At 36.4% G+C, this 15394-nt stretch overlaps 1 protein-coding gene across 3 annotated transcripts in view; it reads left to right on the top strand.

The window, feature by feature from the left end:
- Positions 1 to 15394, top strand: part of LOC131440470 (putative uncharacterized protein DDB_G0292292) — a 153593-nt gene that overhangs the window by 119025 nt on the left and 19174 nt on the right. For all 3 annotated transcript variants that reach the window (XM_058611772.1, XM_058611773.1, XM_058611774.1), the window contains exon 5: positions 12309 to 13232. In XM_058611772.1, coding sequence (XP_058467755.1) covers positions 12309 to 13232 — 924 coding nt within the window. The remainder of the gene's footprint in view (positions 1 to 12308; positions 13233 to 15394) is intronic.

Genomic DNA, 15394 nt, shown 5'->3' with positions numbered 1-15394 from the left:
GTAGATGAAATAGCATTTAAGTATCCTTATGATTTCTAGTAATGTTGGATGAAATGAAGAAGAATGTAATACTGACTTGAAACTCAACGAAATAGATATAGATATAGTTACCTCTAATAACAAACCATTATTAGAGCAATAGAACAAAGACAACACTAAAGAGATCCATAAGCTTAAGGCTTGTGTACTAATCAAAAATTGATTTCATAAAGAGGAATAACAGTAAAGTAACTATAGGAAAATTAAGCTCACATTTAAATGCTTATTTTCAAATGACAATTGGTTACAACACCTATTAATAACAAATAAAAGAGAGATATTTGTTTCAAAAAAAATCGAAGCAGCTTGAACTGTTCCAACTGAAAGCATCTCTCGGAAAATCTGTAAATTTTAAATATAATTTCTTCATTTTGTTTATTAAGGCAACCACTGTTTCTATTAAAATGATGCATGTTTAGTAAAAAAGACATATTTTCGGTCGGGAATGGACTGTAAATTTTGCTCATAAAAATGAAAATAAAACTCATATTAATATTAATATAATCGATATGCTGTAACAGAAATAACTAAATTTTCCTACTTTTACTTTCAGAACTCAAATAAAACCATTTTTTATTGTTTTAAATTTATGATGTGTGTTTAGTATTTAAAACTGAATCCCAAGTAGCAATCCGCAACTAGTTCTGATACGACCAAGTCCAAACAATGTTGCAACAAGAGCACGAATATGTTTTTTATGTTATACTGGTTAAAACAAGGTGACATCAGTGTTTCTTTATAACGTAAACATTGAACTAACTATCATTTGTAAGTTATCGTTATTTGATTCAAAAATATCTTTCATCACAGCTATGCTTTTAGCTACTAGTTGAAAAAAGGTTTATTTGCCGTTGCGAAACCATTATAAATACGTTAACGTATATGTGAATCGTTACTGTGAATTGATATAGCAATAACTTAGATATTATAAGATTATAACATATAATTCCTTCATTGGTTCAGATAGTTATCGGTAGGTTTTCCCAATGTTGTTATAACAAAAATGCAAACAAAACAACCTTTGTTGGCTTGAATATGGCGAACACAATATGGAGTCTGAAGAAGTGTATGAAACATAAATAAAACCAGGATATTACTTTTTTCAAAACTACTTTTTGCCAAAAATAGTGAAAGGCAGAATAGTCATTTTTGTTCTATGCACTGTCATAAACACGAAGAAAATAGTATAGGGATTGAACATCGATTGTGATAATATTATAATTCTCATGATATATGAATTTAAAATGATGAGAAATCACTCTACTTGGAATTATTTTGAGCATTCTGAACATAGGGTTATTTTGTTGTTTATTTTTTATATCTTTATAAACAGATTTTGATTGAAGGCGCATAAAAAACAGTTAAGTAAAATTGAATTCCGCTCGACAGTTTTAAAATCGTTGTGAAATTTATACCTTGTATCAAGTTTGTGATTTAATGTACTCTTCTGCTTTTTTATTGGTGACAGAAAAGTATTCTGGATTCATTCAATGTTTATTTTGTCGATGGTGACTAAGTTTCAACTAGTTTACTTGAAAACGAGTTATTTTCAAGTTATAAAAAGATAAGTTCTTTCAGTATGGCATTACAACGTAACGACAACTTATTTTTAGCCGACTTAACAACTAGTATAAACTGCGCTTTTTGAGTCATGCAAGTGGTTAGATGTTAGTAACAATCACTCAAATATCTGGTTGCAAACTAGTCACAAACAAGCTAGCGTAACAAAAATTGTTACTTGGGATATATCACAAGATAGTATAATTTCTTGTTATTTTGACTGATAAACATACAAAATTAAAGTCTACATATTTTCGCTTTCGATTTTTTGTTGCAAACTCAATAGAAACATAATTCGAGATTGTGACTTATATTATCCTTGCAAATTACCACAAATACAGCAACAATATAGTAGCGTTTCTGTTTTCCGGCCATTCTAGAACCGAGAATCTAGTAGTAACAATAACAACAAAACTCATTTTCAATCACTTCTCGAGCTTCAGTTGCAAATTGCAAATTTCAGTCTGAGTCAAGAAGGGAGATGGGTATCTGTTTTTAACTTAATTGTATTGTTAGATATCCAGACGTTATAGATTCTTATAAATGTTGCTCCATAAAATTCAATTCCTGGAAAAATAGGTTGATTCAATAATCTAAGTTGAACAACTCTTGAAACATTTTGAGTTTATTTCTAGCATACGAACGTATGAATAAAACTGTTCTGTGTTCACTGAACCGCTGTCCAATAATAATCATGTACGGGTAGATGAATGCGTGCATAAATTTTTGCTTCGTAACCATTTCTGAACCGCGCAAGGTCATAGCGACAGGTGTGCAACTTGTCTGTCACTTTTAGAATGGGAAGGGTTGAAATCGAATCATAGCATCCAAACCGTGCTGCTAGGACATAAGCGATAATGCATTACCTTTTTCTCTTTGTGCAGTTTGAATATTGTGTAGTACGGCAAGATCTACCGTGTAGTTTCCAGTCAGTACTAACATACCGCTTGTGTAACCGAGGCAAGGCAATGGGATGATTTCATAAACCCGAAGTCGTCATTTTTTTATCAGAACTAATAAACCGATCAATTTTAGTTGTGCTTGAAAAACAAGAGAAAACGCATGACGTAAAGAAGTCAAGCATGCGCGAGCTCTACAAAATCTACGGGTCGAAACAAATGAATTCACGTTGCGGTTTCTCTGTTTATTTTTCAACGGGTAAGCGTCTTAACGAACGAGAGCATCCGATAAATGCGATTTAGTAATGAATGTGTATGAGATTTCCTTCAATACAAACTTTTTGTTTCAGATGTCGGTGTATCATCCGTTCAAGTTTTCGTGCTATGTTGGCCCATTGGGTTGAAATTTTCCACCAAAAATAATAGACATGGATAAATCGGTAGCGGTGTGCTTTTGCGTAGTTCCGGTCGGCTCTTCTTTCTTTCTTGTTATTAAAGTAAGATGATCGAAACACGCATATTATTACACATCAGAAAGGCATCGACCGAGAAAAAAGCCTAACAAAATACATTTTCGAGATCATAATCTGAGAAAGTTCAAAGGGAGAAAACCATGATGTTGAACTATTTCAATGTATGCACATGTGTTTAACGGAGCGTTCTAATTGACTGTAGTTAAAATTGCTGAATTTTTGACTCATGTTTTGAAATGTTTTCTATAGTTTATGTGCTGAGTACAAATTAGCACAGCCTCATGAATACTTCTCCACTTCAATTGACCTAGTTTGAACAAGAATTGCATTAAAGGAAGAAATAATGTATAATGGAAATTTTTTAGCCCAACAAAAATTAAGTTGCAAATAAATATTATACACAGTTTGTGAAGGAGTTCAGCGATAAACTATTTTTAACAGAAGGTTGATTACGATCAGATCCAACCCAATTCAGGAAAAATCGAAAAGCATATATCAAGCGACGAACCCGACGTTTCCAGAGTCTCTTAATATTAACTCACTTTCCTGCCTCTTTGCGACATTGATTCTCTCGCTAGCATGGCTTCTGCAACATTGTTTTGCCTGTGCTGCTCTGGCTACCATCCAGTCGATTGCAGGAGAATCCGTTATTTTCACCAAGAACATAAAGCCAGGCGACCTACTTCGATCCCGAAGTCGGAGACTCCGGTATGCAAGTAAAATGCCTACTACCGACTGCCCTCGGACTCACTTGTCGACTCACTCAACGGAGAAAATCAGCCAGCATCTGGGAACTCCTCGGTGGAGCAGCCACAAGAAAACCAGCTTCCCATGCATACGGCAACATCCATCTTCATGGGAGACTTGCATTCCTGCCAAGGGCTATGAGGAAAGATAATATTAAAATTACACGGCAGCCAAACGTCACAATGAATGAGCTTCCCTCAGTTCGTTCTGGAGGCAGGGTAAGCAGAAGGAAGAGGATAAGTTCCTGTATCACATTATCGTCTGTGTCCGAGTTAAAATAAAAAAAAACTACATAAAAACGAGAATATAAGTGTAAACAATAATACATATTGCGACAGAAAGCTGCTCGAACGTAAATTGTGATAAAATCATTCGAGCATTATTGAGTGTTCGTAGTTGCTGTTTTTTCCGAGTATGATTAAATTTTATTTCGATAACCATTTCTCCTGTCTGGCTGCAATTTGGCTGTTTTTCACTGGTTGGACTTTTTTCTCGGGAATGAGAGCTCGTTTTTTTTTCAGCGAAACTGGGTGACTGGTATAGTGCATGGTGGCGCATGAATGGCCAGGTTATTATTTTGGCTGAGAATGTGGGCCAGCCTGGCTGTGCCGTACAACGGTACCGGTCATCTTCTCTGCATCTCCGCTGCCTCTTTCCGGATCATCAGAAGCACGAAGCAACGATGCTATGCTACCTACCATGGGAAAAGCCTACTGCGTCGCTCCGAGCCGCGGTATGGAGAAGTGCTTTATGTCGGTCTAGTGTGTAAAGGCCGGACACGAAAAACGACGAGAGGGGAATATTTCCTGACCGGCTAAAATTGGGAAATTATAAGATTGAAAGTGAAGAGAAGAGTATCAATTTGAAGCAAATGCCTGTTTTGATTATGACTGGGAATAGCGTCGAACGAGCAACGATTGGTCTGTTGATTCGAATTTAGAACACCTTTTTGTTCATACGACGAAGAATTTGAGGTTGTTAGATTGATAGTTTTACAACTAAATAGAAAAAAAAACAAAATAATAGAAAAATTATTAAATTTTATTATTTTATTCATTTATACCAGTATCTACATAGGACTTACCCTGACAATTAATTTTCCATATGACTTTCACAGTACGTTTTTCGTATGTATACTATTATAAATCGTCCTAAGTAAATCATTAAAGGCTGAATTGAAAGTGAATTTTCTTTAAACTGTGATGAATTCCGATAAATTCACCTGATAATATCTTTGCATTTTAGATATTCTTTGAAATTTTCAGAAGGTTTCGTTGAGTTTACTGCTCGAGTTGTTTTTTTTTTTGACTAAAAAACTGCGAGATACGTCTTCTTAGCGGTTTATATTGAACTGCTGTGTAGCATGGTAGTTAAACATGAACTGCTACTCACTGATGATTCGAAGACGAAACGGAAATTAAAAAAAAATGTGTGCTTTAGTACATACTTGTAACCAAACCCCTAGATGACTCTCAAATGATTTACTCGTTTTTAGATAATCAGAACAAGTGTTCACGGCGCCTCGCACGTACAGGATCAGGCAATTAAACTGGCTACATTACATCTAGTAGTAATCAACGGAAAGGAAGATCGTAGATATGGCAACGATGTAAACATAACAAAAATTATAGCACTGCTTGCACTTGTATTTGCGTGCGAGTGACTTTTTGAAGGTTCGGGAGTGTTTGCTTGTAAAGTATCAAACTTGTAGCAAAATCTGAAGAGTACCCATCAATCTTGCTCAAATTCAGTACTCAATCATTTGGTACCAATACTCCCCACTAATGATGAACAATGAGCAACAAGGCATCTTAAAAAAGCAGATAGGAACCGCTTTTGACAACTCTGTTAGAATCATAACACAGTCACCGCTGATCTCTGGTTGTAGAATCATTGCCTCCCACAGTCATTATTACGTTACAAACAAAACTGTATTGAATGATCCCTCGACACTTTGTTTACATTGTGTCTTGGCTATCATTGGATGTATGTGTTATTTTCGTAATCAAGTGTTATGCGGGAAATGTATCTCGAACTATGTGTTATTCAATTTAATAATATATTTATTAGGGCACACTGCTTTAACTCTAAGATGCCGAAGGCATAGTGCTGTGGTTGCATTATTTCAAACTAGCATATGTCCATAGTTGGCAAGATTTCCGTTTTGCGTTTGCGCAGAAAAAGTTGTTATAAACTGTACAGTCAAAAGATACCTGGAGACCGCTTTTTAATATTTTAGTTAGTGAAACTTTTAAAAACTTCGTATTGTATCCGCTTCAGTCTTGAGCCTGCTTTCCTATATAGTTTTCCATGTTTGACGCGGTACAAACAATTATTACAATGTTCCTAAATGGTGAAAAATTTGGTCTACTAATACTAACCTTTCTAATCTGCTCTATTTTTTTTTCTATCATTGCCGATGTTGTGCATGAGAATTTGGTTCTCCTTCTCCGGCAGGCACAAAACCTTCTCATCTTTTACATCAACAGATAATATTTGTCCAAATGATACATAACCAAATCTTTTATTATATGGGCAAAATTCCGATTCAAGAAATGAGCAAAACGAGTCATGATTTGGAGAAAATAGTATATTTTCATGTTATGATAATACACCATGATTAAAAGTTCTCGGATCATGATCCATTTGGACTGATTTCGTTGAAATTTAGCGTAACGCATTTGACCTTGTTGGGTATAACTTCAGGCGTGTTTCTGCTACGATGGTAATCTTTGCAACATAAATTCAGGCGTTATGTTTTAAAATATGAAGATTTTAAATATGAGTTAAATGGAATGGTGTGAAAGTGTGTGGCGTATTGTTTATACGATTTCAACTAATGTCTTAAATAATGTACATTTGAATAGCAAAACAGTGAAAAGCACAACGAATTTCTTTTAATCTGAAGCATCAACAATTTAAATATGTTTTTGAACAACCACGACACCTAAAATAAAGTGTTTACTTGCGTTCATTGCTCCAGATTTGATTTTTTGTTTCAGAATTTGGAAAACATAAACGAACTGCATGAAAATACACGTGTGAATCAAACATCTTAAAAAGATACTCTATGTTGAATTCTTGCAAATACCGCGAATCGATTTTTCCTTATTTGTTTTCAAAACATCGATTGCATAATCGTCTTATTTGAAATATTTAGGTGAATCAATACAGCTTGTGTTCTTATATCTATGAAACAAATTAACCAAACTGGTTGAACAAAAAAAACTAATTTTCATTAGATGGTGCTCCTAATTTACAGTCGAAATTATTTTTCGGTTTACGTTATCTCTCGGAATAATATTTTAACAACAACAGCCACATCGAATATGTAAGAATACATTCAGATATATTCATACAAAATGTAAAACTTATAATGTCAATGTTCGGTTCATTATCTTTATGTTGTCAATTCTCTGTCAGCCGGTTGGTAAACCAACACAATTATAAAATGAATATGCCTCAGGATCAAGTAAAACTTTCGGTAGTTCATGCTTTTCAATGTCTGCTTTTTGTCTTACCATTAATCTATTAAACAATCCATCACATCACTTGAGGCAGAGGGTTCAAAGTGATATCCGGATAGAAAATTGGAGTTACGAGCTTTAAAAGAAATACATTCCTCAAGTAACGCATTTTCGGACCATGATTAATTTTCATGGGAGAAGATTTTTGCTCATGGTTTCATGAGAAGTTATTATGATTGGTTTCATGATTTTCTAATCATGACCGCAGTAACGGATTTCTTTCCGTGTACCCTTAATTAAACTACAAAGCTAACTAACAACGATTCACATCGACTAATTATCTTAATAAAACTAGCGGGAAAAGATTCGGAGAAAACGGGTTTTAATGGTGTTAAATTGAAATCAAATTCATCAGAGCAACTTGAAAACGGTTCATTAAAGCCATAGTTAGTTCTAGCACGAGGAATCCTGAGAAATTACGCAAATTACGCCGATGAATGTCAACACCTAACTGTTGTAGGAGATCTGCACAATCAATATAAACAACTAATATCACTAACTAAAAAAAATAAAATTGGGAATACTTATCATAATTGATCTGCCTCCGTTGAAACTCGTTTTCATCGAATCGTTGGTATGAAAAACGGAAATGAAAATAAAATTTTAATTTATTGAATGTAAATTTTACAAACAGTTTACACATTACAAATTGTGAAGAAAAAATATGACGAATACCAAGCACACTGTCCAAAGACGAAACTAATCCTTTACTAAAGACTGTCCCAGAAAGTATGGACGCACTTTGATTTCACTGTAAATAATTCACAAGTGTTAGATATTCAAATTTTATTCGATATACTGATAATATTAGACTACAACAACAGAATATTATTCTCAACATTTGCTTGTTAGCCATTGTAGACTAGCTGGCGCACCTTCTTGCAAACGTTACTCATTAAATTCCGTACAGACTTCTTGGCGACAAGTTTTGACACTTTTTTCCAATCTTTTTCGAACTGTTGAATGGTTTCGGCTGTCGAGACATGTTTCCTAAGATGTGCCTTCGTTAATGCCCAAAACTCCTCAATTGGTCGAAGTTGTGGGCAATTTGGTGGATTCATGTCTTTTGGGACGAAAGTGACATTTTTTTGTTGTATACCATTCTACCGTTGATTTCGAGTAGTGGCGAGAAGCAAGATCTAGCCAGAAGACAACAGGATCCTTGTGGCTTCGAATCATGGGTAGAAGTCGTTTTTGTAAACATTCCTTTATGTATATTTCGCTGTTCATTGAAGCAGTGGTGATGAAGGGTTTCGAAATCTTACCGCAAATACAAATTGCTTGCCAGACCATAGCTTTCTTACCAATTTTTTCGACTTCAATCGATGTCTCGGACTGGTTCAACACTTGCCCTTCTCGCACCATATAATATTGTGATCCCGGCAAATATTTGTAATCGAGTTTCGCGTAGGTTTCGTCGTCCATGATTATGCAGTTAAAATTTCCAGCAAGAATCGTATTGTACAGCTTTCGAACCCTCGGCCTGATCGATACTTCTTGTTCCGGACTACGTTTTGTTTGTTTCTGCTTCTTATAGGTTCGAAGATTCAAACGTTCTTTAGCAACATTTGACTTCGGCATGTAACGACTAGAGAATCTAAATATATGCAATTTAAAGGTGGATAGATATTCTAGATGAAACCAGTATTAAACTTGAAACGGAAAAATTAGGGTCATATAAGCATGATCGAATAAACTTCAATAGCAACAAGAATAGTGATCGCATGATTGAATCTAGGCCGGGATGATTGAAGTTTATTTTGCCGGTGTCGGGGGCACAGTGTAGTTAGAAATACACTTGCTTCTTGACTACAATCTTAGAATTTGGATTTTAAAGTCAACCCCCACAAGTATAAAAATAATTTAAACAAATAAATTTCATATCTTTCTTCCGATCATGCTTAGTATATGAGCCGGTCTAGTCTAGTTTTTCCGATCTATGTTTATAACTGAATTTATCTAGAAAATCTATCCGCCTTTCAATTTCATAGCTTTAGCTTTTCTTGGTCGTTACTTACCGAAAAATACTAATGAAAATCAATCTAGAGCTTTTCGGTTTGTGGGTACTACAAATGATAAACCATCCAAAATGAGTACTTGAACAAGAAGGATTAAGTGTAGAGTGAAATGTTCTGAGTGCTTTAATTTTTATAAACGAAATAGTTTTGCTTTCCATATGTAAAAGTGTTAGAGCTGAAGGTTTTCTTCGGAAGAAAACAGTCTGATTAATTATTCAAATTTGGGGAAGGCTCAAAGTCTGAATAATTATTAAAATTAAAATATAAATTTAGTATACTGAATTTGTCTCGAAATGCATTTAGAGGGCGAGTAAATCGATTTATTCATGGTAACCTTAATAACAAATTATTTGATTGTAGCTCGCCCTGAAATAATTCATAGCGTCAATAGGGCTGTAACAGTTGCCATGCAATAATTTTGTACGCTAAGAATAGGTTGGGAAGTTTTGTGAAACAGAACGAGCTTTCCATATTCCTGGATAAACACACAACCCTCTCGTCACTGGGTGAAGTAGCAAATACTAAAAGAAATAAACTGGTTTCTCTCCTAACCGCTTCCATTTCTACTCCAATAATTCTTATAACACTAGTTTATTTTCTCCCATTACATCCAGCAGCCGCGAAGTATGGTAGCAAAAGGCCTACCCGAAGAACAGGGCAAAGAGGATCTCGATATCTAGGTAAAATAGTTACTCAGCCCGTTACATTTCCTTCCGCGACTCGCTCCTCCCTTTCGGGTTGTTCTGGCTTATTTATTGCCTGTGGCCAACATTTCCATCCGCCACCATTGTGCGGCTGTAAGTCAGCCAGCAATCGGCCGTGCGTGTCTGTCGGTTCAAGTATACGAGAGAAACAGTTCTTCGGACCGGCTTTCGGTACTGATTGTAAGCTTCGCTGCCTCCGCCCAGCTGGCCACGTTCCGTTAGGAGAAGAGTCGAGTCTCCAGCACACATGCATCATCGCAGGCCGGGCTGAACTGAAGGGAGCTGCGATAGAATAGGAGTCTTTTTTATGCAGGTAACCCACCCGGTCTAGGCTCCGGCTATAATTGTTTCTATTAACCAAGGTGGGCTGGTCCAAGAATCGAATGAGCGATCTCCGGTTTTTTTTTCTTTTGTCTTTCTCCTGGATTTCGTATAGCTCTTTTCCCATTCCCGGGAGTAAAAAAAAGACCTGTCTGACACACTCCGAATGGTTGGTTTATAGGCTGGAAATTGGGTCAGTGGTTCTTACTGTTTCTTGGAGTTTTTTTTCATTCCTTCTTTTTATGGGTCTTTCACTTCGCTGTTGTTCTTCGATTGTAATAACTCTCTTCGTAATCTTGAGCGCGAGTGTGTGGGTTTCCGAACTTTTAACAAGATCGTAGAAAGTAATAGGAAAAATTCTTAGGCCGATATCAAGAGATCTAGTGAGTGAAGTGAGCACTGGGCTTTTGATGAATACTTGTATTGATTCGTTCGCTTTGTTTTTTTCCATTCCTGGCTTCCGTGTGAAATTGTGAAACAGATTCGCGTAAAAGGGTTCAAAACAGTGAAACGATTAGTATGTATGCAACATAATTTCAAAAACAATGTCACATAATTTACTGTATTCGAAATCGGAAAGCTGTTCAAAGATATCGATTAGAATTAACTTCGTTTATTGTAATCTTAATGACCATAACAATAATCAATGGACCCTGCAAAAGACGCGAATACAATTTCCGGGCCCTTGTTGCTGCTTGCTTCTTCTGTTTTACACTTTGTTCCGAGATTTTCTGCTTCTTGTAGGTCTTCAGGTGATTTCGCCTCTTGATACGCTGGACCATTCCGACACTCGTTCCTGCTGTTTTGGCAAAATCACGTATTGACATTGATTTGTTCTTCATGATTAGAGATACAACTTTCTGGTCCAGTTTCGGGTTGAAAGAACCGGGTTTTCTGCCTCTTCCTGGTAGCTCATTCTAAGAATAATTTTCCCCAAACTTATTAATTATGTTTTTAACACTGGCATGATGAATTCCAAACCGCTTCGCCAATTTTCGCATAGTAATACCCTTCTCACTTAGCCATGTGTCCAGAACTTTAATTTCCACTTCCTTTTCAATACGCGACATTTTGAAAACGCAGAATTTCAACCGCACAAACAAGTAAAGAATCGAAAGCTGACAGCCAAATGCACATCATGCTGCGATCTGAGCATGAAAAACCATCACAAATACATGCGTACAACACAAATGTATGTGGATAGCTTATTTTCGATACACTCCATATTTATAATTCTGGCCGGAGAGAATTTCTCTCATCGCGTTAATGTTCATGTCTATTCATTCAGTTGATAACAATCAAAAACTGAGACCAGTGATGCCACTTCTTCCTGAGGTTAAATCCGTATTCCCCTCCCCCTCTCTTGAACCCAAACGCAGATCCGTACAAAAACAGAAATCCATAGATCTATCTACGGATGAATCCATGAGGTTGGCACCGCTGGCTGAGACAATTCAGCAGCTAGACTACTTCGGACTTGAAACTGAACAAGCAAAACTTCAAATGACTAGGTTCGGTTATTCAACTGATGATGAATTATGGGAGCTTCATTTGAGTGTGGCAACTAAAGTCAAACGAATGAGTAGGAATATGCCTTAAATTTAATTTTCATCAAATAATTTTCACTTGAAAATAAAATTTAACTGCACTGTTCGTTTTTAATTCAAATATCAATATCAATGGTGTTATTTATTTGAACGGAGAATACTAGATTTTTTGAATGCTTCCCTTTTAGAAAACAAAATTGTTCTTCACATTAAAGGATACGAGAAATGGATAGCTCTGAAATGATTAAATAAACAAATAATAATCTAGTATTGAGAACATCAAAGATTTCTACTTGCTTCTAGTGTTGCATTGATAATGATCAATGATAGTGGTATTCAAACATTTTTAATTAACATAGGAAACTCAAGCTGAATTAGTATTTATATTATTATACTTTTTGTTTTCACCCGTTAACGTCACCATAAAAGCTTCAATTTCCGGACTAAACGATTTATTTCTTTTCTTTTTTCAGGCCATCAAAATGTCGGAGGAGCCCAAGCGGCGTGAATGGCCCTTTTTCAACCTCATGGACGTATACTTCAGCGATCAGGTGAATGATCCGACCCTACGCCTATTTTCGTCGACAAAACGGTTCGACTCGGATACACTGGATGATGCCCAGTTTGATGATGAGATTATGAACTCAACGGCTGCGGTAGCTATTGCTGCCGCAGCGGCCGCATCAGCTGCCGCAGCAAACGCCGCTAGTCAACAAAAAATTAAGGGCGAGCTGATCCACGGGCATAGCGGCGGAAGCATGCTGGACATCTCAGACATAATCGAGGATCATTTGGGCAGTGGCGATTCGAAGCTGGATCAATTCAAGCGAGAAATCGTACTGAGCCAATTCAGCAATGTGTCCGATAGGAGTAACAATCACAATCGAAAGGAAAAGAATAACAATAATAATAACAACAATAACAACAACATCAGTAGTAACAGTAACGCAACTACAAACAACAGTAACAATAACAACAACGGAATCGCCACCAACAATAGTTACAGGGAAAAGGAAAAACAGTTAATCGAAAGCTTAAGTCAAAGTCCTGGGGCGGGACACTTAACGAACGGTGGCATCAATAGCGGCAGCACCGATAGCAGTAGTTTAAATAGCAGTCCGACAAGCCACGTGAGCAGTACCAACGGACCGAAAATGACAAATGGACCGTCTACGAATGCGAACTTCAACGCCCTCCTGGCGGCGGCCAACAGTACTCACAACGGAACTACCCTGCACAGTAACAGCAGTAGTGCGATTAGTAGCACGGACCGGGACACTGACTACGATGAGTATCCGAACGAAAGGGACGGCATGTATGACGGAGGAAGTACAAATCTGAAAAATCTTAATCAGAAGTTACTGCACCAGATGAATGAACATCACAACATCGACCAGGTAAATACTCGACTCGGTGGCTGGGAACAATGCAATTTCTTGTAACTACTTTTCCAATTTATGCGGCAAAGCACTAACCGAAGCGGGCAAAGACCTTCTGTGGCCATATTTAGCCACTTTGTCATCAGTCATAGTCGCCGCAACAGCAGAAGAGGAAAAGCAATCCTCTTCTCAAGATATGATCAGACAGAGATGGTGCACGCGGGGAGTGTAAGCTCTAGTGTGACGAACTTACCACGAACAGTTAATGTGACAAGAGAAACTTTCTTCTAGCAGCTCCTACCTGCTTTCAATGAAAATGAATCTCTCGGTTTGTTCGTATAGGCACTTGGGTTGGCTTTACATCTAGTTGAAAAATAATCATTGCAGGATAGGATGAACTAAGCGATCTGCGGAAGAAACTGATATCGTACATTGGTGGAACCGAAGTTGTATGAAAATTTTTCACTCCTGCTAAAAAAACACGGAAAAGCGTGCGATCACAAAACAAAAAAAAATATAAGATATTTTTCTAAATTTGATACAGTAAATCGATTGACGTTTTTTTCTTAATTGTCATTTTTGATTTATCATGCTATCATTTCGATGGCCTTATCAATGTCTTACTCACCAATCGAAGGCGTATAAGACACTAACGTAGTTGTTGATATTGAAATATGATTGTGTTGGAACTGAAACGTGTCTCAGTTGCTTTAACCAATTATTCAGATGGTTGAGCTTAAATGCTTATTGAACAAATTTTTACCTTCCTTCGAGAGAAAGGCTACGCTATCACTGTGAACCGAGGCCTAGAAGGACGAGTGTCTTATACCATTCGTATCAGTTCGACGAGATCACAAAATGCCTATGTGTATGCGACAAAAATCAGCACTTACTTTAGTTCTAGATGGCTAAACCGATTTTCATAAATTAAGGACTCTAAGACACAATTGCACAAATTTGCTATGGAAAACTGTACAAAATCCTAAACGGCAAAATCGATTTTCACAAACTTAGGCTCGAATGAAAGGCTTTGTTGCCACTTAGAATTTTTTCTTGAATTTTATTATTTCGGGTCCGGAATAACAGAGTGAGTGATGTAAAGATGAGCTAATTTCTAAAAAAAACACGTTCAATCCACCTAGTAGTGAGATGATACCTTTTTTTATCAATCCGCATGAGTTTTTTGCATGAATAGTCTTCGGTGTTTTAGTTCTCATGCCATTATTTTAATGATCGTCGTTTTCAGCGGCAATTTGTGATTTTAATCACTCAATACCATGTAATGTCGAAGCTGCAAATCGGATAGAATTTGAATCTAAGCGTGTGACAATCGATTGAACATTCCATGAGAAGTCGAAGAAAGTTTCATTTTAGAGTTTACGGTTATTTACGGTACTTCCAGAGGCGGTATTTAGGAACCAGCATAACCCAAAACTAAATATGACGAAGCTGCAATAGTTTTCAGTTCAACTTTGAAGCTTTTTAGAATTGTAATCTTCTATATCGGCATGAATTTTAAAAACTCATCACCCTGTAATTCTAGAATCGGAAATCAGAGTCGGATAAAATTCATTAACTTTGAATGGGACCATAAATCCGTTAATTTGAATTTTTGTTTTTGAAATTCAATTTTTTTAGAAAACGATTTGATACTGGAACCGGAATTCAAAATCAGTGTAACCGAAATCAGTTCAATTCACCTGAGGAGTTGTATAGTTTACATTTGATTCAAAATGTTCGAAAAACAGTGCAAACTGACTAAAAAGCAAAATGTTTTATAGAATTTTAAGACCTTTCGTTTGAATCTAAGATGGTTCTTAGATTTCATTTGAATCTTAGATCGGTTCAGCCATCTATGAGAAAAATGAGTTACACTATTTTAATTTCGTTTGACATATCATCCTGTAGCTCAGGAACCAGAAGTCGGATCCAGACGTAATTCAGGAACTTTGTTTGGAAACACTTCTCGTATGAATCTGAGTTTATAGAAAATGGTTGAGTCATCTCCGAGAAAATAGAGTGAAATTATTTTCCACACAAGCATTTCGTGATCTCGACGAACTGATTCCAATGGTATATGGGTGTTTTGTTCTTCCAGCATTCATTACTGTCAGTAGTTTAAATCAAAATAATTATGAAATTGCTTTCAACTCGAAAATGCTGCCATCATCTGGTTTACA

Source organism: Malaya genurostris, chromosome 1 (assembly GCF_030247185.1).
Source record: "Malaya genurostris strain Urasoe2022 chromosome 1, Malgen_1.1, whole genome shotgun sequence".
Classification (NCBI taxonomy): Eukaryota; Metazoa; Arthropoda; class Insecta; order Diptera; family Culicidae; genus Malaya; species Malaya genurostris.
Note: the sequence above shows the minus strand (reverse complement) of the source record. Positions and strands in the feature narration are given on the sequence as shown.